The following is a 25,144-nucleotide window of genomic DNA, read 5'->3' as shown; positions in this document are numbered from 1 at the left end:
AAATAAACCATTTGCATTAATCAAATGTGGTAAAATACATTAAAGACTGCGTATGTATGCATGACTAGTGAAAAACCAGGACTTCTTCAACTCCAGAATTTCATTTTTTACTTTTCAACATCAAAGGGTATGTTTTTAACGTCCACTGTGCCAAGTTAATGATATTAATCATGCATTTTCCTCCAGCCATTTAGGGAGGCTCAAGGAAAAATATTTAAAGCTTTGGGGAGGGTCAAGAAAAAGAGAAAAGTCACATGTGAGCCACCCTTCTCCTCTTAGAAATAAAGAACAGTCCCTTATCTTCTGTAGCTGAATATTCTTTTAGTTTAGTAAACACAGATTGAGAACAGCTAGTATGCCTTTGTTTAGATGTAACAAAATCCATTTATATGATGTATAAATATATCATATATATACCTTATTTAATTTGTTGTACAAAAACTGAAGTGTAAAAACGATAATTAGCCGGTTAACGGGCGGTACAGATACCGGACTACTTCTTGGCTCTGATTAGTTGCTTGGCAACCAGCTGAGACTCCATGAAATCAATGCGCATCAACAAGTAAAGGTAAGTTAAAACCGTTAAAACACCGCAAACGACTAATTTCTGCTTTTACCGCTCCGTTTTTGGACAAATTAACAAATTAGATAAACCATATTTATTTAGCGAGTTGTAGAAGTGTCGGTAGGTTGATTTTGTTACTATTAAATAGAGCCAAATTAGCCGTTTCCCACTTTGTGCTAACATAGCTACAAGCTAACCGGCTGCTAGCTGTAGCCTCCTAGCATACAATCAGAAGAGTGGCAAATCTTCTAGCTTGTCAGCTAGCTTATTAGCCTTGAGCTAACCCTCCTCTAGAAAGGAAAATATGCGTATTTTTTCTTTTGATGCGTCTTTTAATATTAAAATCAGGTCCTTGAAATTTCAAGGTAGAATTATTTCTTATTTCTTAGTCACGTTTCTGTTGTTGCCACGCACTGACGTCACCATAAAACATCACCATCTCACCTCCAGTTAAAAACAATATGGCGTGGAAAATTGAATTTTTAAAAATGTTAATCTGCTAGGAAATGCTTCATTATTATGTCTAACCTGTGTTTTTAGAAAATTACTATTTTCTCAGGTGTATGTTGCTCTCTTTTAATTGCACGTCAAAATGTAATTGAACCAAACAAAATAATGTCTCTCATGTTCCTAAAAGGTTCAGCTTGACAGAGAAAAAAAACTTTTTCAGGATCACTCATTCCTCATTCACGTATTTACGTTGCTGCCATGGCCTTTTGGGGGAAAGTGTCATCATCTCAGAAGTCACAGCTTGGGCTCGCGTTGGATTGTAACTAAAAAGTTTTGTGTGCAACAGTTTTTAGTGATAGTCCTCGTGTTTGCAGAGGGGTCAAACAGTGCTGCAGGGTCCCTCGCTGTCCTCACTGTCGTCCCACAGTCCTCCACCGCTCATGGCTGCTGCATGGTTGCCTCTCTGCTGGGACATGCCTGGTCTGAAGAGATGCAACAGGTAAAAATGTGTTGATGTGATTAATCTTGTTTTAATATCTATATTAATCTCATGTAGTACATGTGGCACACTTTGTATCACCAACCTATCTGTAATTCATTCAAGTGTCACCACTGTTATAATTCCACCAGATGAAGGCTTTTACCTCAGATTTTCTCTGCTTGGGTTGAAATTCTGAAAGCTTTGCCTCGCCGGGGCTTGAATTGGTATGAAGCCTTGTCTGTTGTCTTTCTCTGGAGCTGAATCAGCCTGATATATGAAGTGATGTGGATACACAGAGAGAAGGTTTGAGAGTATAACTGACAGGAAAACAGGACTGCAAAGAGGTGTCAGGAAAACAGGATCATTTAATTGAAGAAATACTCCAGCTATTCAGGTATTTCCATGTGAAGGTCATTTCATCAGTCATTGGTGGTTCTGCTAAGCCTGTGGACGGTTGTATAATGTCCTCAGTGTCTCTGGAGGACCTTTGTCAAGAATGAGAAAATACATTTCATGATGTCTTGCTTTTTTAAATCTGCAACAGGTAATTACTGAAGTGCCCCTGTTATATGTTTTGTTACATCCTCCTGTCCTACAGTATTTTTAATGTTTTCTAAGAAATTCTAAAAAACCTGTGAAAAGATTTAAGAGTGCTTTTGTAAAAAAAAAAAAAGATCCAACGAGAGACTTTTTTGAACAGTTTCATTATTTTGTTAAAGGAATACTTCGCCCACAAAACAATCATTTTACCCCTCGTAATGTTAAATTTGTAAAGAAAACTTTGTTTTTCTCTCATGCCTCCACCGAGAATGACAAATCCAAAAACTGTGAAAATTCTTGAAGAATTTAAGTAAAAGGGAGCCACGCTTAACAACAGCAAAACTATATCAAAACATCTGTTTATCAACTTTAAAAAATTACTATTTAAAACACTTTTGCATAAACGGACAGACGAGTACTGTGCCTGGGCAAGTGCATGCATTTGAACTCTGTTCAATGGAATGCAAGAGCAGGGTTTAAGCAAACGCACTTGTCCAGGCGCGCTACTCGTATGTGAAAGTGTTTTTAATGGGAAGGTTTAAGTGAAAATACATGTATGATTTTTCATTTGCCAAAGGCATTCTAGAAAAACAAGGTTTTCCTCACAAATTTAACGTAACATTGGGTGAGAAATTGATATACAAATAGTTATTCTGTGGGTGGAGTATTCCTTTAAAAACTAAAAAAAAGTAATCCATCTATCCCATACCTGTCTGTAACTATGTGCAAATTAATGCTGATCTACATTAAATTTAAAATATTTTCTTTAAAGCCACTTTATGCAGCATAGTTATGCGCGAATAGTATATTTTAAATGTTCTGATGGCACATGTTTTGTGTCAATCTCAATGACAGTTTTAGCCTTTCTGTTGCTGTTCCAGTCTACCACAAGAGGGTGCCAAAGTCAAATGCAGTTCTACTCATAGTGGTTTTCATATTACAAATTTAGAGATCTGTGCAGCCTTGAGCAAGAGTATATGCTGCTTTAGTAATGTTAAATTCCACAGTGGCATCGTTTCATTCTGACCAAAAGAAGGCCCAGTGTTGGCAGAGCATGGTGCTTATGTAACAAAAAGCTAAATACCTGTTTGGATGGATCATCCCAGATGGGCCTGAAGGCACTTTTTGGATGTAGAGGAGGCGACCCCTTCCTGACACTGACCAGCCTCTTCCCGTAAGAGCTGACGAGGCACGGCGTAGGCCCATCCACACGTGACCCTGCAGTGTTTCTCAGAGGAGGGTGAGGCGTTAATCTGGGAATCTGCCACCTCAGACACACAGTCCTCTCTCTGGGTGCCTCCCTCTGCTGCTGCTGTTGCTGGTTGTATGAGGGCTTCAACAGCACTGGCACCTGGCTGTCCTCTTCATCCTCCCCACTGTTGCTGCCCATCATCTCCCTGCGCAGGGTGCCGTCAGGGCTGCAGGAGGTGACAGAGGAGTAGTCGAAGGCTGAGGTGTCGTCAGGGTCTGTCTCGCAGTCCTCGAGACTGTGGTTGGTGTGAGGGGCCTCCAGCCCATTGGTGCCTTTCCCAGTGGGCTGGCTGTAGGTGCCCTGGCCTGAGTCGCTGTTCTCTCCCCATGCTGCAGCGTCGGGGGTGAGGAGGGAGCAGTAGGCATGTCCACAGTCACGGGCCGGCTGGTTCAGGAGGGCCCGGTCTCTTCCACAGTCCTTCCTCCTCACTGGGCTGCAGGACCAACACTCCACACGCATTGAGTGACAACCATCGACTCCATTAGTGAGATTGACAGCCTGCTGGTCGTCTCTGTGGGACAGAGAGTGGAGGTTATTATACCAGGACTCACACATAAACGTTGCTTTGTTCCTACTTTCATTCCTTACTTTCTTCTTTTAGTGATCTAAAAATATGAAAATCCCTTAAACGTGTGGGTTTCTCTTCTTTGACGTAAACACTTTTACTTTGGATGCTTTCCTGCCAATACTTCTTTTTGTGGACTTAATCCAAGGATTTGAGCACTCCAGCCATAACTGTTTTGAAGGCAGATGTGCTATAAAATGTAATCCAGATCAGGCTGCAATGTGTTTGCATATAAATGTCCCTGAAAAAGTCACTTGTCTGAGATTGACAACAGTATTTGGGCACTGCAGGGGCCAGCAGAGGGCGACACTCACCTCTGAGCTGCAGTGTTGGACTCCTGCTGAGACTCTCTGGTCTTTTGGCTCCTGGTGCAACAGTTTGCAGAGGATCCTCCAGCCACTGCGTCAGAGCAGCTGCTGTTCAAGTAAAGAATGAGGATACATTTTAATGTCTGAATTTGTTAATGAGCCAAAGACACAAACATAGGTAGTCAATATAAACATCTAATCTGATATAAGAGGCATCAACCTGAGTGTTTATACTCAAAGATCATGTGAGACTTGACCTTTGTCCAGCTCCTTCTCCTTCCTCCCATCGGACGTCTTCCTCCAAGGTCACATGGCAGCGAGACAAAATGCTCCTCAGCGCTCGCTCAGTTCCCAGCAGGAGGCTGCAGTCAGGATGTTCTTTACCCGTCCACTGCAGCAAGTTCTAGAGAAGGAAAATAGAGAGAAATTAAGTAAATCAGTAATGATTACGAACAGTTTAACTCCAGCTTTTTTAAAATCTTAATAAAATAAACCCCAGTCTGTCAACTAAATGTAGTTTTAAACTGTAGTACCTCCTGAAACTGTTACAAAAGCCTCTTTCACACATACTTCTCAGCAATGCCTGTGATTTTCATACATGCACTACATTCAGCAGCATTTCCGTTTTGCGCCTTTTCACACATGCCATTGCAGTGCTGGAAATAGACGAAGCAAGGGACAGTCCAGCAAATGGGGGTAATGCGACACAAGAAGAAGATGGGGCAAAGCCAGCTGTACGTGTACATGGTGGCAGACGTCTTGTATTATTTTCAGGAACATGGCTGGTGAGGAGTTTTTATCCGGTGCCAATGTTCATGTAATGTATTTAATACTCACTAAGTTTGCAAGACAAGTAAAGAAGTCACGGATCAAATGCATTTTTTTTTGCACTCTGAATGTAAATAAGATGCCAGAGTGCATTAAGAAAGCATCAAAACAGAGCTTACTCATAAAAAAAGTGCCAGTGAAGAATCTCCCAGACCTCTCGACAAAGGTCCTAGCTAATGCCTGAATGTCCTCAAATCCTAGAACCACCCCTACGTACAGCAAACTTTAAAAAGTTTGAAAACAGGCAATTAATTTCTTAAATTTACTGATAAATATTATTAGCGTTTGTTTATTAACTGGCCCCTGGCCTCCTGTCATTTTGCCAAAGTGGCTCCCAGGCAAGTTAAGTATCCCCGCTTTACATTCTCATCTCTGCAGTGTTACTGCTTTCATTCACAACACCAGGATTTTCCCTGGAACGTTACAAGGTCTTGAGGATTTGGAGGAAATTGGTGGTGCAGATTTCCCTGAATATCTGTCCTTGTGTCCATTCACACATGAACCTATGTTCCTGAACATCCCTAAACATTTCAGGGATAGACTGCATGTGTGAAAGGGACTTAAATCTATTTTGTGATCTAGTGATCTCTGGCCTTCTACTGTCCTTGGTGAAGCATCCTCATGGGTTTTATTTTCTGCTCTGAATCATTGTTGCTTTTGTTTTTAAGATGTTTAAATGTCTCATTTTAGCCAAACCCAACTTAACCTCCTGAACTTCAGGTTCAGAGTTGACCTGCAGTGTCACATCTTGAGTAGCTTCCGCTCTATAAAATGGACTCCCTGTGGCTGCTGACTCACCTGAATGTGGCTCAGGTAGCTGTGTATGCGAGAGACAGGCGCCAACAGCAGGGAGAGCAGCTTCATCTCCTCTCTCTCCATCTGGCCACTCTGTTAAATGCAGTCAGAAAACAGACGTCAGCACTGTCGAGCTACTCAGGTACATTATGACTGAATAATGCTGACGCTGTATTATTTTTAAATACCTGCATTTTCTCAGAATGATTGAGTCTGTTGAACTCCAATGAGAGGAATGACGCCAGTGTAGTCGTGTATCCAAGGTACATGTCTGAAAAGGCTGTCTGGACGACACAAATCAGAGCAATCATGAGTCAGTGTTTAGTATAATGAACTGAAATCATAAAAAAAAGAGCATCAACTTACATCATTTTGTCCGATGAGCTGCACCAGGATGTCTCCAACCAGAGATTTCCAGTGTTCAGCAGATAAACGCTCCTGCAGGGTGTTTCTGAAGAGCAGGTGTCGCTGCAACAGCTGCTCCACAAACTTTAGATATGTTTGACTAGATCATGACACAAGATCAAAGGAGATATTTCAGGTTTCTGCTTTTATGTTACAGAATTTATTTATTTGTGTGAAGGTCAATGGTGATATGACATCACATGCAGGAAGAATTTGTTGTCCTGTTTTAAACAGGAAAAGCTGTTGTTTTTCTGCTAAGTCATATAAACACTCACTATGGCTCCACAGTCATCTGATGAGCTGGTGGCGTCTTGTATTTATCATATAGCTGGTTTAAGGTTGACACGTACTCCCACTCTGAATGCAGAAGTTGCATTGCCACCTGGTGTCGTGCATCTGTACAAAACAAAGATATTAAACTACACAGAAACTCGTTATGTGACGGTTTGTGATGCCCTGCAAAGTCTTAGGGCTGCTGTGAAACTGCGCCTACTAAGGGCAACAAAAAAGTTTATCTTGGGTGCGTCGGTACTATGGACAACCAAGAAAGGACATTTTTGGTGGACATTTGGCTTTTAAACATGTTTTAAAGTGTTGTACTGTTTTTTAAAAGCTTGGTGAGAAAATTTGGAGCAGTTGAAAACATCTTCTTGACAGCAGGTGTTTCTGGTAGCAACTGTAATATTTTAATGTGCTTATTGTTGGTTGAATCACCACATGCTTTTCTCACAGCAGACATTTTGTCTTGTTAGTAGGGAAACCACAGGTGGTACTACAACCACTAAAGATGGCTGTGTTCTATTCAAGTGATCCCGTGAGAGTGTCAGCGAGGAAGCATGCACAGTGTCAGCAACCTGAAATCAAAGCAGCTAAATGGACTTCAGCCATCATCGCTTACACCTGTGCTTTTCCTACTGTGACCAGTCAGAACATCCTCTGTGGAAAAGGCCCATTGTGTCATCGCAATCAGCTGTAAACGTCTCACCTGTGCCTTCACTCAGTCCTGCCTTGAGGCCCTGCAGGAAACAGTGGAGGAGCAGTTTCCCTCTGGACAGACAGGCCGGCGCTGGAGCAGACGAACAGTCACACTGCCTCCGTTCACAAGCTGCTTCTGCTGGATCACTGCTGCACGACAGTGGACAGATGGCAAAATGTCTCTCTGCAGGTTTTACACGGCTGTGACAAAAATGTTTCACCAGCAGTTACGACCACCTGCTGTAGGTGTGAACAGCTTCTTTTATGAGTAATTTGTGTGCCGTTTGCCACTGAAAATTATTACATATCAAACATGGGTGTCCTGTAAACAAACAAAAACAAAATAAGGAAGCCCTTCATCTTCTAATCTGCGTTTTACACTGTAGATTTGGCAGAAATTTGCAACACTGGATTTTCTATGACAAACCAGAAACAAAATACATATGAAATAGGGAAAATGCGAACCCTGTGGTTTATATTTGAGTTTTGGTTTACCTGTCTCTGTGTTTGGATGTGGAGCTCTTTCCATCCTGCTGAGGTCTCTGTCTGTTACTGTACAGCTGCAGGATCTGACACTGCATCACTCCAAGTTCTTCCTGTTAGACGACAAGATGTGGTGAGTATAATTTTATACTATCTGTAATGGATGGAGCAGTCAAATTTGTTTGTTACTTTTTAAATCAATGTGTGAATACAACACTTTTCATGTTTGTTTTGCCTCAGCAGTTCAACTGATGGGAGTCTTCTCACCCTCAGAGACTCGACCAGAGCCTCCAGACGAAGAGCTTTCTTCTGACAGCTCCTCCTGTTCTCCTCCAGCTCCTCCCTCAGGTATGTGTCTCCATGTTGGATCTGACTGAGCTCCAGCAGAGCGCTGGTGAACCCCGTCTTCAGCTCCGAGACCATGCATTGTAACTGAGGGAGCAGCAGGTGTCATATCAGAAATAATATAAGATGCATTAACAAGGCACAACAGCATTGACCTTTAGATAAGAACATCACATGAATGTCTGTCTGAACTGTATTTTGGACTACTGGACTTCATCTGTTGCTTATTTTTTTAAGTGATAATGGCTTTAAATTTAAAGTGAACTGTCTCTTTAACAAAGCCAGGCTGGCTGATGAGAGAAGGCGCAGAATACCTTGGAGATTTCAGTAACAAGCTCTGCCTCCTGAGGCTTCATGACCTGCACAGAGACAGAGAGACACAAACAAGGCTGTTTGCAAACACTCAGTTAATAATGTGCAAAGCTCAGATGACCTGTTAGATATTTCTAGTTTGATAGACTGTAAAGAGTAAAGCTGAGTTGAGCCCGCCTTGCAGAGAAAAGCATGTTCTCCTGTGTGATTCACTCCAAACATATCAGATAGCATTCACACAATAGGGACAAAGCAGGGAAGTCAACCTGTTTTTTTTCTCAGTAAGTTGAATCTTTAACCTCTTCCTAACCAAATGCAAGTATCTGCTGAGTATCTACATAGTCTAATTTGATTAGTTTTGGTTTTAAGCACAAAAACAATGTGAATTCTATTATTTATTCGTTTCCAACTAAATATCAAAGCCTATACATTTACAAGAGGAGTTATAAAAACATTTGTAACCTTATTTAATGTCTTTTCGTGCCTTTATTCTTGTTTGTTTGTGGTACCTGCTCGAGTGTTGCCCCTGCCAGCAGCCCCTCTGCTAAGGAAGTAGTGAGCCAGCCAAAGAGCTCAGCCCTGCAGGGGAAATGGCTGCAGGAGCCAAGAAACCTCCTTATAGGTCTGCTGACAGAAGGACGAGCAGGATCAGCAAAAAATTGGAAAATAGAATGTGCATTAGCCTTGTGGTTAAAACGGCAAATACACCATTTAAAAAAACACTTTTTAAACCCATTAATAACAAATATCCTTATTTTATATTACTTCTCTGGAATTAAAATATATAGAAATCACATTTTTATTAAAGGAAGCAAGACTGATATGCATGCCAGCAACTTAAAAGCATCTTGTAATATTTCTAAACATAATTATAATGTCACACTATCCAAAAATCCACCAAAAAACATAAGATAAAGACTGTGCTGATGCAGTAGATGTAAAAGAAAGCCACAGGAAACTCACCTCAGTTAAAGCTCCTCAGTGTTGCTCCTCCATACATGTGAAGAGATGCAGTAAATCCCAAAATGCTTAAAATTCCCCGTGTTTCCTCCTCTGTGGAGAAACTTGGTCAGTCATTTGCAGTGTTTGAAGGCGGGTGTGTGGTGTCGAGCTGCACGCTGCTCTGTGCGGACAGCAGATGTCCCGCATGACGCTCAGTGAGCAGCTCTGTGATTAACTTAGGGAGTCAGCTCCACTGTGGACCATGGATATACTAATTTTGTGCAACTGTGCAAATATATTCTATTCCACTATTATTTTTATTTATTCATTTTTTATTCTGTTCACGTAGCACTGTTGCTCATGGTGGGGGGGTTTATTTTATTTTTATAATTTGGAAATACAAGAATTAAGATAAGACTCAACAAAACAGATGGAGAGCTATTTTATTAAGATAATAAAATTAAAAAAACCATAATAAATTGATTAGAGATGACATTATATACAGTACAATGCATCAGATTATATAAATGAAAATATAGGGAAATAATTACGCAAAACAAATCCTGAAATCAAGCAGGCATAGTGTGTGTACTATAGCCTACAAAATGTAAATAGAGGTGTAGATATAAAAAAAAAATGAAATATACAAATAAAAATAATGGATTGTGTTAATATTTTATGTATATTTTATTGTATGAAGTTACAACAAGCTTCAGCTAATTAATGTACGATTTAATTCCACTCATTAAACACGCTTAATTTAATGTAATGAACATATTATTTCACCGAGTCCTAGACAACAAAACGCTGTCGTTTTTTCCTTCACTCCGCCCGTCTGAGTCTTCCCGCAGAGTAAATAAAGCGCACACGTGCCCGCTTTGTTTTGTGGAGGGGCGTGGTCACGTGACAGTGCTTGGATCTGATTGGCTGTTGGGCTCAAGGAATTTTCAAATCGAAGCAGCAGCTGACGGAGCTGTCAAACAGCCGACAGGAGGAGAGCGTAAGTGGTGAGGATTAACTACAGATATATTTTACATTTATCCACATATGTGTGTTTCTATATACTACTCCGCTTTTTAATGTTCTCTGATAACTGTTACTTAAAGATTTTAATTTAACTGCTCTCCGTTTTATGAATTTGACCTTACAGATCTGTGCTGCACAGCTAACGTTAGCTACCATCTGCAACTAATGACTCTCCGAGCAACATTTATACATGTGTCAATGTTAAATAATATGTTGTCTTCATATAGATCGTGTTGCCTCCTGGGTGGTGGAAATAAAGCTCTCTAATAGCTAGGCTATAGCGTGTTTAAGTCATAGTTTACATACAGCTTGGTGTGTAGCTTAGCTACTTGCTGACACGTAGTTTATTTAAAGGACCATCCACCACCACCATGGCTTTAGCATGTTTTAGTCCACGTTCAGTCTCATATGACTGTGAACAGCACACCATGAAATACACACCTGCATAATGTAATACAGTAAACAATTAAAGTCCTGAAACAAATACTACCCTTTTTTTGTGAGGTATTTAAAGCAAAATGCTTTCACCCCAGACTTAAGTCGATATGTGACTGTTTCAGCCAAAACTGCACATTATAAGCTTTGCAATGCTAACATTTATAGGTGGGCTGTTGCTTTGTACTGTGCTATAATGTATAGTATAGTTTTGAATTTTGTTTTTACACCCTGCACTTTACACAACTGCCCATAGTTTCCAAAGTCAATCAAACATATTTTGGTGGGATTTTGAGTGAATTTCTGGTGTCTTTCCATTGAGTTCCACTAAAAATCAACCTGCAGAGAACTTTTGCAATTTAGAATATAGCGTAGACTTCACTTATGAAATAATAAGCTCTGTAAAATGTATCCAGATATTAGTCCAGTGTGCGACCCTTGTGGGCAGTCACTGTCAGACGTCCTGGGTCGACCTGTGGATCCTGATCCACTGACCGCACTCTTTGGTATTAAAGGTTCTGATCTTGTGTTAACCAGCTCCCAGTGTAATATGATGTTATTTGTAACCCTACTAGAATGCAGATTGATGTTATTTAATTGAAAGCAAACACAGGCTCCTGCCCATTCTGCCCTCGTGAAGGATGTGATGCACCACCTGCATTTGGAAAAGATTAAATTTTCCTAAAAAGGGTGTGAAAACAAATTCTACCAGATCTGGCAACCCTTTATAGAGCACTTTAAGAAAGATGCACTGAGTTCTTCCCCTAACTAGCCCAGTTTAAATGACACAAAATATGGTCAGCCTGACAGCTGTTTATCTATTTTTCTTTTTTTATTGTCTTAAATAGAACGATAAACAGACCAACAATACGTTTTATTCGTAAATATTATATTTTGTAAACTTGCCTTTTTCTATACATGTGTGACAAATCACCTTTTAAGGGTATTTTTGATTTTTGACTTGTTTTTATTTTTTATATTTTTGCACCAGATAAGTCTGTTTTCACTTTTATACTACTGCCATTGTTTGTTTAACTCTGAAAACCCCATCTAAAAATATTTCTGATATAGTTTTGAGTATTGTAAAAGTGCACAATGTAAAGTCAATAGGCCAGAAATGTAATGTCAGTGTCCTCCCTACTGTCTCTACAGTCTGCTTGGCTGAAGCCATGAGGACGACTGAGTTTGACTCCTCATCTGAAGAGGACGAGGTTGGAGAGGAGCAGCTGACGCCCTTTCACATCTCATGGTAAGTTTCAGCTGTTTCAGAAGTGTGTGTGTGTGTGTGTCAGTGAAGGTCAGTTTGTTTTTAAATGGTGAGACATAAAATAAGCTTTATTGTTTTCATGTATATCATATTGTTATTTGCTTATAGGTTACCTCTGTCTATAGTGGAGTGCTCGCAGTTTCTTGGCATATGTGCACTACCAGGTGAAGTCATAATTTATCATTTTGAATATGTATGTTTTTACTTAATTGTGAAGTTTTGAGCAATTGTTCATAAAAAATAAGTTTCCTTCGTCTGACTTCAGGCTGCAGATACAAAGAGATCCGCAGGAATCTGGAAAGAGATGTTGGTAAGACGATCATTGAACATTGGATAAACAATCATTAACATTCGCAAGTAGATCTTAACTTTCCTTTACCATTGCTGCAACACCTCATACCAATAGATTTGATAAATCTAGTCTGATAGAATTGTTGTGTACGATAACATGCTGTAATGTTAACTCGGCTCACTTTTTGAGTTTGTAAGTTTTGTTGTCTTTACATCTTGGCTTCCTTCTTGTTAACAGAGGAGCTCCAGAACCAGGGCGTGCAGGACGTGTTTGTTTTCTGCACCAGAGGAGAGCTTCACAAGTACAGAGTTCCCTCCCTGCTGGAGGTCTACCGGCAGCGAGGCTTCACAGTTCACCACACGCCCTTCCCAGATGGAGACGCTCCTGAGCTGGAGCAGTGCTGCCAGATTCTCGAGGAGCTGCAGGTCAGCCTCGAGGACAACAAGAGGACTGTGATCCAGTAAGTCAACCCATGAGATTCATTCAAGAAAAAGAACTTCTAAAGTTGCACCAGTATCCCCATTTTATCTCCCTCTTCTGGATAACAGCATAACAGAAAATAACTTCCAACTGACGTCAGCCTCAACAGACCAGACCAGAAAAAGGAGGGTTGCTACATCGTGTGTGAATTTGTAAAACAAAGACATGTAAAATCAGCTGAGAGGCTCTAACATTTCAGTGAGCTGATGAAGCTGCTCACCAGGCAGCAGGAACAAACTGGTCGTACTGGACTCTCCTAATGTATGAGACAGTTAAACTATGTAAACGTGAAGCAGGGTATTCAACCCAAGCATGTAAACTTAAAGAGCCGGAGAGCGAGGGTTAAAAATAGATATCGATGCAGCCAGACTTTCTGTGATGGATCTCCCCTTTGTGTTTTTTTTAATATTTGAAGTATTTTTAAACCTTTGAAGTGCCTAGAGAACCACAGTACATCTCATCCCACAAAGACATCTATTTTCTGTAGCAGTTACCCTCGGGACGCCTCTTGTTACACAACTGAACAATTTGCCTCCAGCTTTTAGCATTTGACTGATTTTGTGCCTCCCCCCCTTCAGCTGCTACGGAGGCCTGGGACGCTCTGGATTAAGTAAGAATATTTTACTCATCTTTTAACTTTGAAAGTTCCTCTTTGTGTCGTTGATCATGTCAACAAAGATCAGTGTGTCAGTTTATATTGAAACGTTTGACCTTTGCTGAAATGTTAAATGCTCTGTAGTCAGATAGCTACACTGCTCTGATTACTCGGCTGTCTCATGTTTTCAGTCGCTGCCTGTCTGCTGCTTCAGCTCTCTCTGACAATGACAGCAAACAAAGCCATTGAAATCCTCAGGGAGCACCGAGGAGGAGGAGCGATACAAACTGTGAAGGTGAGGGGTTACGTTTCTTTCTCTCTGACTCTGTGGTATTTAAGGATTTATAGCCTACTGCAGCTTTTTCATGTTTACCCTGTCAAATGGCACATATTTGTTCTGGTTGGTTTCTTTGTAAACACAAGCTTTAGAGACCTTTACGTTTTTGCTCTATGAAATAAAGTACATCAGTAAATACCCCACTCGGGAATTTTGAAGCTTTTATGTATCTTACAAAATGCGATTGCTAACAAGTGGCTAAATGAGACTACAGTACATCATCACATTGAACACGGCTTTACAGACTCATTGTGGTAGGAATGTTAAGTCATGCGACCGTACTGTATTTTCTTTATAGCCTACTGTTAACTTTTTACTTCTACTTGCATTTAGGCAAAACGTGTAAGTACCTTAAATGTTTGTTTGCCATAGACCTTATTTTCTGCAATAATGGATTATTACCTGTTGAAGACCAAATTAAACAACTGAAACGTAACCATATGTTTGCTATAATTCACAAAAGGGCCCCAGAATATATGAACATTCAGATTTACATGGTTGGAAGTCAACATAATTTCATTACAAGAGCAAGTATTGTGTCATGCAGTGTTCTTATGTTAATGGTAAAATAGCAGGAAGATAATTTTTCTATACTGGGATCTCCCAATGGAAAAACGTGCCAGTGAATATTAAACAAAGGCAATTTTTAAAGGAGGAATTGTGGGGAGGGTTGATGGGTTACCTCTGTAAATGTGAATGTTCTTATGTATGGTTTTGCTCTCTCCACCAAAGACCACTTTGGAAATAAGTGTTTTCAGTAATGCTTTTAATCGCTATCCTCTGGGATTTTGTTTTTTATTTTTTATGTCATGGTACTCCTGTGAGTCATTGTGCTTTTTAAAAAAAAATAAAAATCTAATCTAAAATCCAGTGGAAAGATTACACTGGCTTTTTGTGGTGGAAACCAGGACAACACTAACTTCTGCGTTGTCCTACTGAAAAAAGTCATCCCTGGAGTACTTTATTACACAAAGCAAGGATGGACATACACGAATTGAGAAGATGTCATTGTTTCCCAAACCCTCCGTTTTCCATGTCCACACAGATACACAGAAAATGGAGTTTTTAAAAAGTCTGCTCCTTCGAGGGTGTTTTAAATAATCTCCGTGTTAGTGACCTAAAACAGAATTTGAGTGTGGATGAGGGGCAAAAACGTAGACATAAATATCGATTTTAAAAAATATCTGTATACTTGCCATACTAAACTGGCTGCCCATGAGGTGGGAATATAAAATAAAACTGACGTGTTTTGGAAAATGGTCAGCAGCAGTAATGTGAAATGTATTTATTTGGTTGAAACATGTAAAACCATGAGTGTTGTCCTTGTAATGTCTTGTAACCTGTGTTAACTTATTTTGACTTTTCCATAGCAATACAACTTCCTCCATGAGTTTCGGGAAAGGTACGCGGCCTACCAAGAAAGCAGAGAGGTTTGCACAGAGCGCTCAGTGTCTCGGTGATCAGTTCTCCTCCCATCAGTGAACCGGGAAAATATCGATCTCTTCAGACTCTGATTTCTCAGCGATTGTTTTCTGATTGTGTGTGAATTAAATGTGTTCTCTGATGATTGCACTTTAACAGAATACTCTAATATATTGCTTTTTTTATCCTCATTACAATCAAATTAAAGGCTTGATGAGGAAAATCCTGCTGGGGTGGTGTTAGTAAGTTTAGAATACATTTTCTGCATTTATATCACATTTGGAGGTTTTGTTATAAATGTTGAGCGTAAGGTGGCCTGTTTTATCTTTACTCGACTTTGAATAGTATACTTATCATTAAGCTAGATGGGGGGGGCTTACCATATTTGAACTTTATAGGAGCTCTATACGACATTCATAGCCTTTCTATGAGTCAGAGGTTGTCTGCATCCAGCTCAACATGAAGCTGAGTAAGCTAGCAGCTATCAGCTAACGGTGCTAACACATGAACAGTGCTAACAATGGCAACACTGCAGAAACAGGTCCTCAGGAAGTGGGCCGGGTTTTGAAGCCAATTATGGTATTGGTCCAACGGTGGGATTACAGCATCCGGGTTCGTCACATGATTTAACCATGCGCCCCAAAAGACTTTCTTCCGAGAGATTAACATTCTGAAAGAGACATCTGCATATCGGATACTTTTCTCTCTTTTTTTGCATCAAAACAACTCACTTTTTGGGATTTGAGCCATTCGGTCTGACAATATTTAGAAAATCTTTTTATTCCCATTCAAGTTAGCAGAGGGCTAAACCGCAAGTTAGCCACTCGTCCGGCAAAGTTTCTTGTGCGATTGCTCTATGGGTCCAATGATGCGTAACATCTGGCTAATTGTATACACTGGAAGTTGAACTTTTTTGGCTTCATGCACCACTGAGCAACTTGGACAGGAATGAACGGGACCCCGCCTCCAACGCTGTATCCAGTTTACTTTGTACATGGGCGTGCTGACAGAGCTAATGGTGTTAACTCAGGGATAAACCAGAGGGTGGGCTCTATCCCGTTATAAGTGGTAACTGCCATATAAGCGTCATGTAGAGCGCTGGAGATTAGCAAGCCAGTTGGATACACTCACACACAAAGAACAAAGAACCGAGAAGCTCAGATTACAACACAAAGCGGAAGCGTGACTATATTCTCTGCTCATGACGCCATTACGCCACCATCTTTACACAGCTAATAGCTGTTAGCTGCTATATAAGGCTCTGAATGTCGTATACAGCACCTTTAACTTTTTATAAACATGTATTCAATGAGCTGCATTTTCTGTCAACCCTCTCTAAATCTGCAGCACTGCAAACCCATATTGTCTAGCATCTTGTTTTTCCTAGTAGCATTTTATTAGCCACTAGCATGGCTAACAAAACTCTGAATTTTGCCCGCTCATGAACTCACTTCCTTTAAGGTGTGGAGTTGAAACAACATTCCAGTCCATAAGAGTGGGATAGTTTTTATTTAGATTCAAATAAACTCAAGTTGTCATTGCCTAGATGTGACAGGATGGGATCTAATACATAAAAATGTTCAATGTTACCTGTGTCAAATGTCCAATGACCATCCCTTTCCCTGATAAATGTACACATTTGAAAATGGCAATAAATACTCCAGTATTTCTGAAAACTTTTGTCTAATGGCCTTGACTCTAAAAAACAACAAACATTTCTCCAGATTTGATTTCTGGAAGTGAGTCGACACTGCGAGGAGTGTTTGATATCTTGGAGACATTGAAAAGTAAAAACATTGAATAAATAAACACTGGTGTTCCTAATGCTGTGGAATATTTGGTGCTTAAATGGACAAAATGCACAGACGACAAAAACAGTTAAGGAATTTGAAAAGGTACATTCAACAGTATGGCACATCAGCAGAGTCCTACTAAAGCTCAAATGCAGAATAACAAGGTGCTGTTGCTCCCTTATGCTGAATTTATTATTGTACTGTTGAGTCTACCTTTTTAATTTATCGATAGCTGCGAGGGCGATTCTACAGAAATACAGGTCACGTACACATCGCTGCCTACTCTGAAGTCACACTTAAGAAAACAAATATTGCCATTGATTTCAACAGGGATTACATGACGTCAATGTGATGATAGATAAGTCTGAAGTATGGAAACAATACATCAGAGAGTTTGAAAACTGATGTCGTGACAACCAGATAATGATTGTCCCTGTGCAACACGTTTCACTAAGTGACAATAACCCATGCACTTCAGCCCTCGCTGTACAAAACTGCACCTTCAAGTCCCCAAACATCCATTTAAAGACCTTTAGCATCTGTGAGCAATAACAGAAGTCTAGTTTGCATTTGACTGTTTGTTTTTAGTGATGATGATGAGTCACGTTGCAGGTATAAATTAGCCATCAAAGCCCAGAGTCTAATTCACAGGAAAAGCTAATGCAGTTCAGCACACAGCTCAGATTCTCACAGATAATGCACACCTGAAAATGTCTACCTAAACTTGTAAACACTCAAAAGTTGGGAAACAAGATGAAAAAAAAAACTTTATTTAAATCCCAAGCGTCAAACATCACACGATTAAAAATTAAAAAAAAGAGAAAAGAAAAACAAAACTTGTCCATTCAGGTTTGTCCTCGTTTTCCATAAAATTTAAACTATAGTGCTATGAGAGGAACGCTGCGACCGAGATATTCTCTTTAAACGGGCTAAATGTTTCCGAAATGACACTCTGCGCTGTGTGTGTGGGGGTCGAGAGTTCGTCCGCTAGAAATGGCGTCTTGTGTTGCTGAACGATGGTCTCCAGCAGGTCCAGTGTTCCAGCACTAAGATCATAGTGTCTGGTCGTCTACGGTTCATGCAGGTCCTTTTCCTTCATCATCTGGTTTAAGAGCTCACAAGAACATAAATCATCCTGTTGGAGAAACGAGAAAGAGGACAAAGTTAAATACTTATGTTTCATGATAACACACATTGCTATGTTAGATTTTTTTTTTTTTTTTTTTTTTTAAACACGGTTTTACAGCTTCTTTGCTAGTTTTGTTAAACAGCTACAGTTAAAAAAAAAGTTAAACATTTTGGCTTTCTTGAGAGTTTGATGATGAGAATCAATACCACTCTCATATCTGTATGGTAAATATGAAGTTAGAACCAGGAGACTGTTAGCTTAGCTTAGCGGTAACAGCTAGCATAGATCTGTTCCATCACAAATTGTAGTTTTACACTGTTTTTTTATACAAACTAAACAAATCAACATACAGTATAATGTGTTAATTAGTGAGGTGCCAGCAGGAGGATTTTGTTTTGGACCACGCCAGACTAGCATTTCCCCCACATCCAGTTTTTTACGCTAAGATAAGCTAGCTAGCTATAGCTTCGTATTAATGAGTTTTCAGCCAAATGGCTGGACATTAAAACATTACCAGCTGATTGTTTTTTTTAACATCATCTTTTAACCCAATAAGGATTGTAGACACAGGATGTCTGAACTTAAAGTCATCAGAAAAACAAAGTGAGGTTGAAGTCCCCCCCGGCCCCTCAAATATTCTGTATCAACCCAAGAGCGTCAGAGACACCCTGATTTTTAACGTGAAATTCCTTTCTTCAGTGTTTTTACTGGTTTTAATTACCGCGTCAGTTTGTCTTGGAGACGAGGAGACCTGTCTCCTGTTTAAAAAAACCCTGTGAACTATAAACACCTAAAAAGCTGAGCTTAAGTTTGAAAAACACTGTAACAAGAAAATATGGTGGTATAGATCCTCTCATCTAACTCTTGGCAAAAAAGCGAATGAGCAGATTTTCTAAAATTCAGAAGTTTTCCATAAAAATCCTGTGCAAATTAAAAACAAATTTTTAAACGTACAACTAAAACATGAACACTCACAACAAAGAAACAAGGCATAAAAAATGTTCTGTACCCGTAGAGATAGTAGAAGAATGACAGCAGGTAGAAAGCCAGTTTGCACCAGCCTTCTTTTTGACAGAACGCCAGGATGTCAGCATTCATGATGGTTGTTGGGTCGTAGAGTCCTGGACAGCTCATCACAGGTCTGCTCATATACCTGCGTCACAGTAATGAAGTGGTGTGTATGTGCTAAATCAGATGATACAGTATTTAATGGTGCTGAATTTTACCTATGAATGAGTAGACTATAGATTTCTTTCTGTGAGACACTCACCTCCAGACATGATAAGCCAGCAGTGGTAAGTTGAGACAGAGGGTGAGCCACTCGGCCGCGCAAAAGAACATCACGCAGAAGAAGAAATGGATGAGATACTCTGGGAGCACCAGCTGAAAAGAGAAATAATAGAGACCATGTCACAATCCAAATACAGTGAATCCAACTCCCTTGTTCCTGTAAGCCTGTTTGCTGATTTACTGTCAGTATTATGTTTAATTTAATGTTTAATTAGTTTGGAGCCAGTCAGAGGACAATACAGTGTGAAGTTACAGAGCCTCAAAGGCAATAAGGCTTTTTTTACAAAGAGGAAGCTGAGCTATTTAAAGAGTCAGACATCTAAAAATTCCAGTCAGCTCCACAGAGAGTCAAAGCCAGGAGTGAAATACTAATGAGCTACAGTGAGATGCTTATTTTAACAATGCATTTATTACATCTTAAGTTTCTGTGTCATTCAGATCCAGTTTTATGTTCTTTTAATACACTTTTACATGTGCAGAGAATGTAACGTGTGCTGTCGGTAAAGTACATGAACAGTGCGTTATCATGCACTGATCTGCCACAATGTGCAACACAGTAAACAGGGTGGAAAATTAAAACCTGCCACCTGCAAAACTGGAGCGACATGTTATCTCAAACTGAGGGAAAAAGACCCCAATTGGCCGACTTCAAACTCCCACAGTGAGGCTTCTGTGTTACCTTCAGATGTCCTCTGTCTAACGTGTCAGGACAATGTGTGACTGTTTTTAGCCGTGCAGCCAAATCATGTTTAATTTCATCTTCACCACTGACTTCTACTTGATGTAAATCATGTGAGGAAAATTTAGAAATCTACAAGATGTTGCAAGTGGATAGAAACGGTTAATTTCCCACCCTGATTATATGTCATGCATCATCAAGTCTGACCACATAAAAAAGGGGAAACCCATCAACAACTTGCTCTAGAGAACATTTGTGCATCTTTTGCAGCGAGGGCAAACCGACAGATCATCCCACTTCCTGACAAATGGAGCGGGGCGACACACTGGAGTGGGACCATGCCGACAGCACTAGCAGTGTTGATGCAGCAGCCTGCCTCAGGTTGACAGAGTTCGATGTGGTGCGGGGGTTCACGGGGGCAGATGGAGGCACCACATGGAAGCCATGCATTCAAAAAGAGCAGAGGGCAGGCGGGCGGACGGGCGGGGGCAACCGACAGCCCACAGATGGAAAGGTGAGGGGTGTGTAGGAAGAGGAAGGTGCAGAAAAAGAGGGGGAGGGAGGGGGGACTATAATGTGAAATCCTGCACTGTGCTGCCAAATACAAAACAACTGATCACGGTACAAAAAGATGTGCCGACTGAGCTGACAATCCACACGCAAAAAGACTGGTCAAAACTGCACATAGTACTGTGGAGTGCATCGTGGATTAGACATGGAGGAATCTGTTTTTGCCTAAAATAGGTCCTCCTACTACTGAAATCACTGACCAATCAGTGGCCCCAAATATTGCTGAGCTGGAGAGTGTTGGGATTCTGCAGCCATCTGTTCTGAACCACAGGTGATGTAGGTTCAAGCCAACACTGACCTTATATACAGCAGCTTAATTCTCCTAATTGCTAAATCAAACGACAGCCTGCACCTCATAGAAAAGTGACATTATGTTTAATTTAAAGCTGGAATATTAAATCCGTTTCCTCCGACATCAATCAAGCATCACCCTTTACCCTCATCCACAGCTTTGCTACAAAATCCAATTACCTGATCTGACTTAATTACTACAAACGCTAATTTAAAAAGCTCTGTCATGACCTGGTGTCACGTCACTGTTGTGTCAAACTTAAGATCCACAGCGTTCTGCGTTTTCCTGAGAATTTACTGCACCAGTAACTGTACCACTATTTGCAAACAAAGGGTAGGTTGTAATAAAGATCATGCAAGTTTTGAGCATTTGCAAGTCTTTTCAGTTAACAGCTACACTTAATTAATAATCAGTAACACTGGATATTCCACTACTACACACACCGTGGCTCCTAAATCTAAATTAGCAGCTTAACACAGTCAATTTCAATGGTTAGATAAGGTATAAAAAGAACAATAGAGGGCACAATACATTATTTCAGTTAATGCACAAACCCTTAAAGGTCATGAAGAACTAATCCATACCAGTCAAAAATGCTCACAAAAATACTTAAATGAAAGTTAAATAATCTACCACATGACAGAAAAAAAAAGAAACCTGCGGCACAGGTGGCACGTTGTCTAATCCCGAGTTAAACTCTGCCCTCCACTCTGAGATTAGTTAACTGAAAAGACGTTTGCAAACACTTCTCCGTGCAAAATGACAAGACTGCAGACTGAGTTGAACTGAGCGGGCATTTTAAAGATTGGTACAAACCTTTATTGCAATTTTGACTCTTTTAATCTTTTTGACCTTTTCAACTGTCTTTTTGCCGTTAACAAAGTGTAAAAAAAAAAGCAGATTAGGAAAAACAAAAACAACAAAAGGCGTTAGAGTTTGACAGCTGACAAGATCACTGAATTCATAACAGGCAGGTAATTTAGCATAACAGTGCAGAGAAATGATTTGAAAAAAGACAAAGGCGGAAAAAGTTATCCTAAAATAAATGAAAGACCTCGAGAGCATTTTTTGCATGCAGTCAAAGAGGCAAAGGAAGACGTGTCAGAAAGGGAGGTGTCACTTACCGGATTTAAAGTGTTACACTGATCTATAGGATTCTTGTAGTCAGTCTTCAGCTCATCAAATGCTATTATCTGTGGGGGGACAAGATGATTGTGATGTAACGGTGTAACAGAGAGCAGCTCAACAGAAAGGCACATTTGATAAACAAGCAAAACATTCAATTTGAAATCAGATGGCTTTGACTTTAAATCAGAAAGATCGAACACTTAGGGCTACAGTGTGTTGCATCAGTATATAATTTAATTGTGTAATATTTCAAAGAGTGTTTACAGTATATTACTCTCTTACAGAATTAAATCCTTCTGTTTTGTATTGTTACCCTGCCTTTTTACTAATTGGCCTGCAACTACTGATTATTATCAACTGATCTGTCAATTTTTTCAATTAATTATCATCTATTCTACAAAATGTGAAAACAAAATAATTAAAAGTGTCTCTTACAGGGTGCCTACAGGTCTTTAAATAGTCTTAAAATGTTCTTAATATAGCCTTGAAGAGTTTTAAATTGTCCTAAATTCAGATTTGATGGGTCTTAAACATTTTCAGTCACATGAGATTTTGCTTTCTTTTTACTTTTAATACATTAAACTTAAACTCACCCAATTGCTGTCATTTTAACTTACTGTTCATTTTAAACTGACAGTGTGTTTACTTGGAAAGAGTACTTACACGTGTGTCACACACACAAGTATATATACAATGTGCATTTGTATTGCAGGTTTGGTCTTAAATTTTATATAAGGTGGTATTAAAAAGGTCTTAAAAAGCCTTATTTGACTTGCTTATATCTGTAGACACCCTGAACTAACCCCACCCTGTATTATGTCCCCAGAGCCAAAGGAGCCTTCAATTTGTAAGTTTTATTTACTGTTTACAAAATGATAGAGAAAAGCAGCAAAAAGATTTAAAAGGCTGAAACCAAATAATGTTTAAAAAAGATTATTGAAACAGCAGTCATAGCAATGTTATTGTAGGTCACTCGGCATTATTTTTGATTAACTATTCATGTTGTTTACCCCTTAAACTTTTACTGTCACACACCAGCACAATGACATTACAGTTAATTATCTGCTCAGTTTCATTTTGTGTTATTTTTATTATTCCCACCGACACATTGCTATAGAACTTTGACTCTAGCTATGATGTAAACACGAGTGACGTTGACGATGTAACTTTGAGTCATGGACACGTTAACGTTACCTAAAAGTTTACAATAGGCACTGCTAATGTTATTTTTTCACAATAAAACTAACAGTATTACAAAACGAAGAAACGTGACATGTTGGGAGAAAAAAGGGGAAGCTCGAGGAAAACAAGTGACAGCAGCATCACAGTGTGGGTTGTCGTTGTAGGATTGGACGTTAACGTTAGCTAAGCCTGCTAACAAGCTAGCTAGCTACTAGCTAAACTGTAATCATTTGAAAAGCCTGGTCAGCCATTTGACGTTTACTGTAATCAGACTGTGGTTAATAAAAAGGTGACAACGTGAGGGGGTAACGACAACGCCACAAAATAGTATTTGTTGTTGGTGTTTTAAGTGCTAGCTAACTTTAGCAGCTAGCCAACGGCTGGGTGTGTTCCATTCATTCTAGTGTTCCATGTTACGTATACAGCACAGTGAGCGCGCGGCAGCTCCTATGGAGTTGGATACGTTCTGTCAGACGTTGCCAAGATCCACGGCGAGCGACGTAAAACCCCCAAAAACGTCCCGGCTTTGTAACCTCAAAGCTGGCCTAGCGTTAGCTCGGCCTGGCTTTACCAGCCTTCCTCGCTCTTTCACCCACTTCTATCAGCGGCAGGCCAACGGTCCTATCGGAACTGGTTCAAATGTGTACTCACGTGCCAGATAGCGAAGAAGATAAGCGCCGCCGTGAGCAGCAGAGCGAGCATGTAACAAAAGGCCGCGAATGTGAACGCCATTTTTTATCTCCGGTTCTGCTCGGCGGTTCCTGGCTCGGTCGGCGGATGATGCAGGCAGCTTCGCCACCGATCTGAGATTTGTCAGCGTGTCTTCTTCTTCACTGAGTGTTTAGCTAGCTGGTGTCTGTATCGTTGCATTACCGCCATCTTGTGGAGTAATTTATGTCTGTCAGTGTGGGAGTGTGTGTTCACAGGATCCTATGTTCCTCGGCTCAGTGCTTTTTCATACCACATTAAAGCCACAGTAGGTAACTTTTATAAATGTAACTTTATGTAATATGTGCTGAAACTATACTACTATACAAAGTAGGCAAGGCAGCTTTATTTGTATGGCACATTTCACACACCAGGGCATGGGCATCCAGGGATGACATTTTCCTGTAGCTTCATCCTGGTTCCCTCGAAAAATCTACAGGCCAAAACATGCTGGCGGTGAACGGTGCAGGTCAAAAAATACACCTCTGTTATTGTCAACCCCACACTGCTGGCTGCCAGACATGCGTTGGCGCTCCTGGATGTGCCGCCCCACAGCACTTCACGTAGTAGGGAAGAGTGAATGATTTCAGCTCGTTTTTTTCCAACATGGCGGCTGGGCCACAAACGTTCTCATGTTACAGCTAAACAGTTCACTAAAGTATGTTTCTGTAAACAACTGAGGTCAGAAATAAACAATGCAGTAATAGAATCTTTATTCATATTTGATCAGTGCTGTCTAGTTTCACAGTTTTACAGCAAGACATGAGCATTGATTGACAGTATTTGTTGTTTTGTTATTATTATTATTTTTTTTAAGAATTTGTTGTTTTGTTATTATTATTATTTTTTTTAAGATATTTTTTTGGCCATTTTGCCTTTAATGGACAGGACAGGTGGGTGTGCAGCAAAGGGCCACAGGCTGGATTTGAACTCCGGGCCGCTGCGGCAACAGCCTTGTACATGGGGCACCTGCTCTACCACTAAGCCACCGAGGCCCCTATTTTTGTTATTGACCGTAGATTGCCACTGGAAGCACTACGATGACAAGGAGGAACATGATTCTTTTTCACAGATCTTCTGTTTTGTACTTCTGTGTGGATATGGTGAGTTTCAGCAAATATGACAAAAAAATTTCATTTTTTATAAGAGTTACCAACTTTAAGACCTTTTAAAATGGTTTTATGTTCCCAGCAATGTTTTTTCCCTAGGTCAAATGTTCAGTCAGTTGTGTTAGGTAGTCATGATGGGCCCCAGTGCATACTATTATGACGGG

General features: G+C 40.1%; 3 protein-coding genes across 5 annotated transcripts; 1 reads left to right on the top strand and 2 right to left on the bottom strand.

The window, feature by feature from the left end:
- Positions 1-1,129: 1,129 nt before the first annotated feature.
- On the bottom strand, positions 1,130-6,533 carry LOC126401024 (uncharacterized). Its single transcript, XM_050062063.1, has 9 exons — positions 6,465-6,533; positions 6,151-6,289; positions 5,973-6,068; positions 5,788-5,877; positions 4,419-4,564; positions 4,168-4,269; positions 3,121-3,799; positions 1,660-1,763; positions 1,130-1,497 (listed from the first exon to the last, which is right to left on the bottom strand). Exons 1-9 carry the CDS (start codon positions 6,479-6,481, stop codon positions 1,395-1,397), a joined length of 1,476 nt encoding a protein of 491 aa, XP_049918020.1. The 5' UTR covers positions 6,482-6,533; the 3' UTR covers positions 1,130-1,394.
- A 3,660-nt stretch (positions 6,534-10,193) lies between these two features.
- cdkn3 (cyclin-dependent kinase inhibitor 3) lies at positions 10,194-16,813 on the top strand. Of its 3 annotated transcripts, none has more exons than XM_050061495.1 (8): positions 10,194-10,253; positions 11,860-11,956; positions 12,083-12,138; positions 12,240-12,284; positions 12,504-12,726; positions 13,325-13,356; positions 13,533-13,636; positions 15,049-16,813. In XM_050061495.1, the coding sequence occupies exons 2-8, from the start codon at positions 11,877-11,879 to the stop codon at positions 15,136-15,138; spliced, it is 630 nt and encodes a 209-aa protein (XP_049917452.1). In that variant the 5' UTR covers positions 10,194-10,253; positions 11,860-11,876; the 3' UTR covers positions 15,139-16,813. The 3 variants fall into 3 exon arrangements, with proteins under 3 accessions (XP_049917452.1, XP_049917453.1, XP_049917454.1); XM_050061496.1 differs by having other exon boundaries at positions 10,202-10,246; XM_050061497.1 differs by lacking the exons at positions 10,194-10,253; positions 11,860-11,956 and having other exon boundaries at positions 12,229-12,284.
- cnih1 (cornichon family AMPA receptor auxiliary protein 1) lies at positions 16,591-24,005 on the bottom strand. Its single transcript, XM_050061498.1, has 5 exons — positions 23,815-24,005; positions 21,978-22,046; positions 19,293-19,405; positions 19,032-19,175; positions 16,591-18,028 (listed from the first exon to the last, which is right to left on the bottom strand). Exons 1-5 carry the CDS (start codon positions 23,893-23,895, stop codon positions 18,001-18,003), a joined length of 435 nt encoding a protein of 144 aa, XP_049917455.1. The 5' UTR covers positions 23,896-24,005; the 3' UTR covers positions 16,591-18,000.
- Positions 24,006-25,144: the final 1,139 nt, after the last annotated feature.

The sequence above is a fragment of the Epinephelus moara genome, chromosome 14, assembly GCF_006386435.1.
Source record: "Epinephelus moara isolate mb chromosome 14, YSFRI_EMoa_1.0, whole genome shotgun sequence".
Classification (NCBI taxonomy): domain Eukaryota; kingdom Metazoa; phylum Chordata; class Actinopteri; order Perciformes; family Serranidae; genus Epinephelus; species Epinephelus moara.
The sequence above is the reverse complement of the archived record's forward strand: the minus strand, read 5'-3'. Positions and strand labels throughout refer to the sequence as shown.

What these genes read in the sequence shown, in the direction of transcription:
- cnih1 (XM_050061498.1), bottom strand. Translation starts at nt 23,895, where the DNA reads ATGGCGTTCACATTCGCGGCCTTTTGTTACATGCTCGCTCTGCTGCTC. An exon ending in TCTTCTTCGCTATCTGGCAC is followed by an intron (nt 22,047 to 23,814) that starts GTGAGTACACAT and finishes GTCCCCCCACAG; the next exon opens with ATAATAGCATTTGATGAGCT. An exon ending in AGTGTAACACTTTAAATCCG is followed by an intron (nt 19,406 to 21,977) that starts GTAAGTGACACC and finishes TTCTCTTTTCAG; the next exon opens with CTGGTGCTCCCAGAGTATCT.
- cdkn3 (XM_050061495.1), top strand. Translation starts at nt 11,877, where the DNA reads ATGAGGACGACTGAGTTTGACTCCTCATCTGAAGAGGACGAGGTTGGA. An exon ending in TGGCATATGTGCACTACCAG is followed by an intron (nt 12,139 to 12,239) that starts GTGAAGTCATAA and finishes GTCTGACTTCAG; the next exon opens with GCTGCAGATACAAAGAGATC. An exon ending in CCTGGGACGCTCTGGATTAA is followed by an intron (nt 13,357 to 13,532) that starts GTAAGAATATTT and finishes TCATGTTTTCAG; the next exon opens with TCGCTGCCTGTCTGCTGCTT.
- LOC126401024 (XM_050062063.1), bottom strand. An exon ending in GCTACCTGAGCCACATTCAG is followed by an intron (nt 4,565 to 5,787) that starts GTGAGTCAGCAG and finishes TTCCTTCTCTAG; the next exon opens with AACTTGCTGCAGTGGACGGG. An exon ending in CCAAGCAGAGAAAATCTGAG is followed by an intron (nt 1,498 to 1,659) that starts GTAAAAGCCTTC and finishes GCATCTCTTCAG; the next exon opens with ACCAGGCATGTCCCAGCAGA.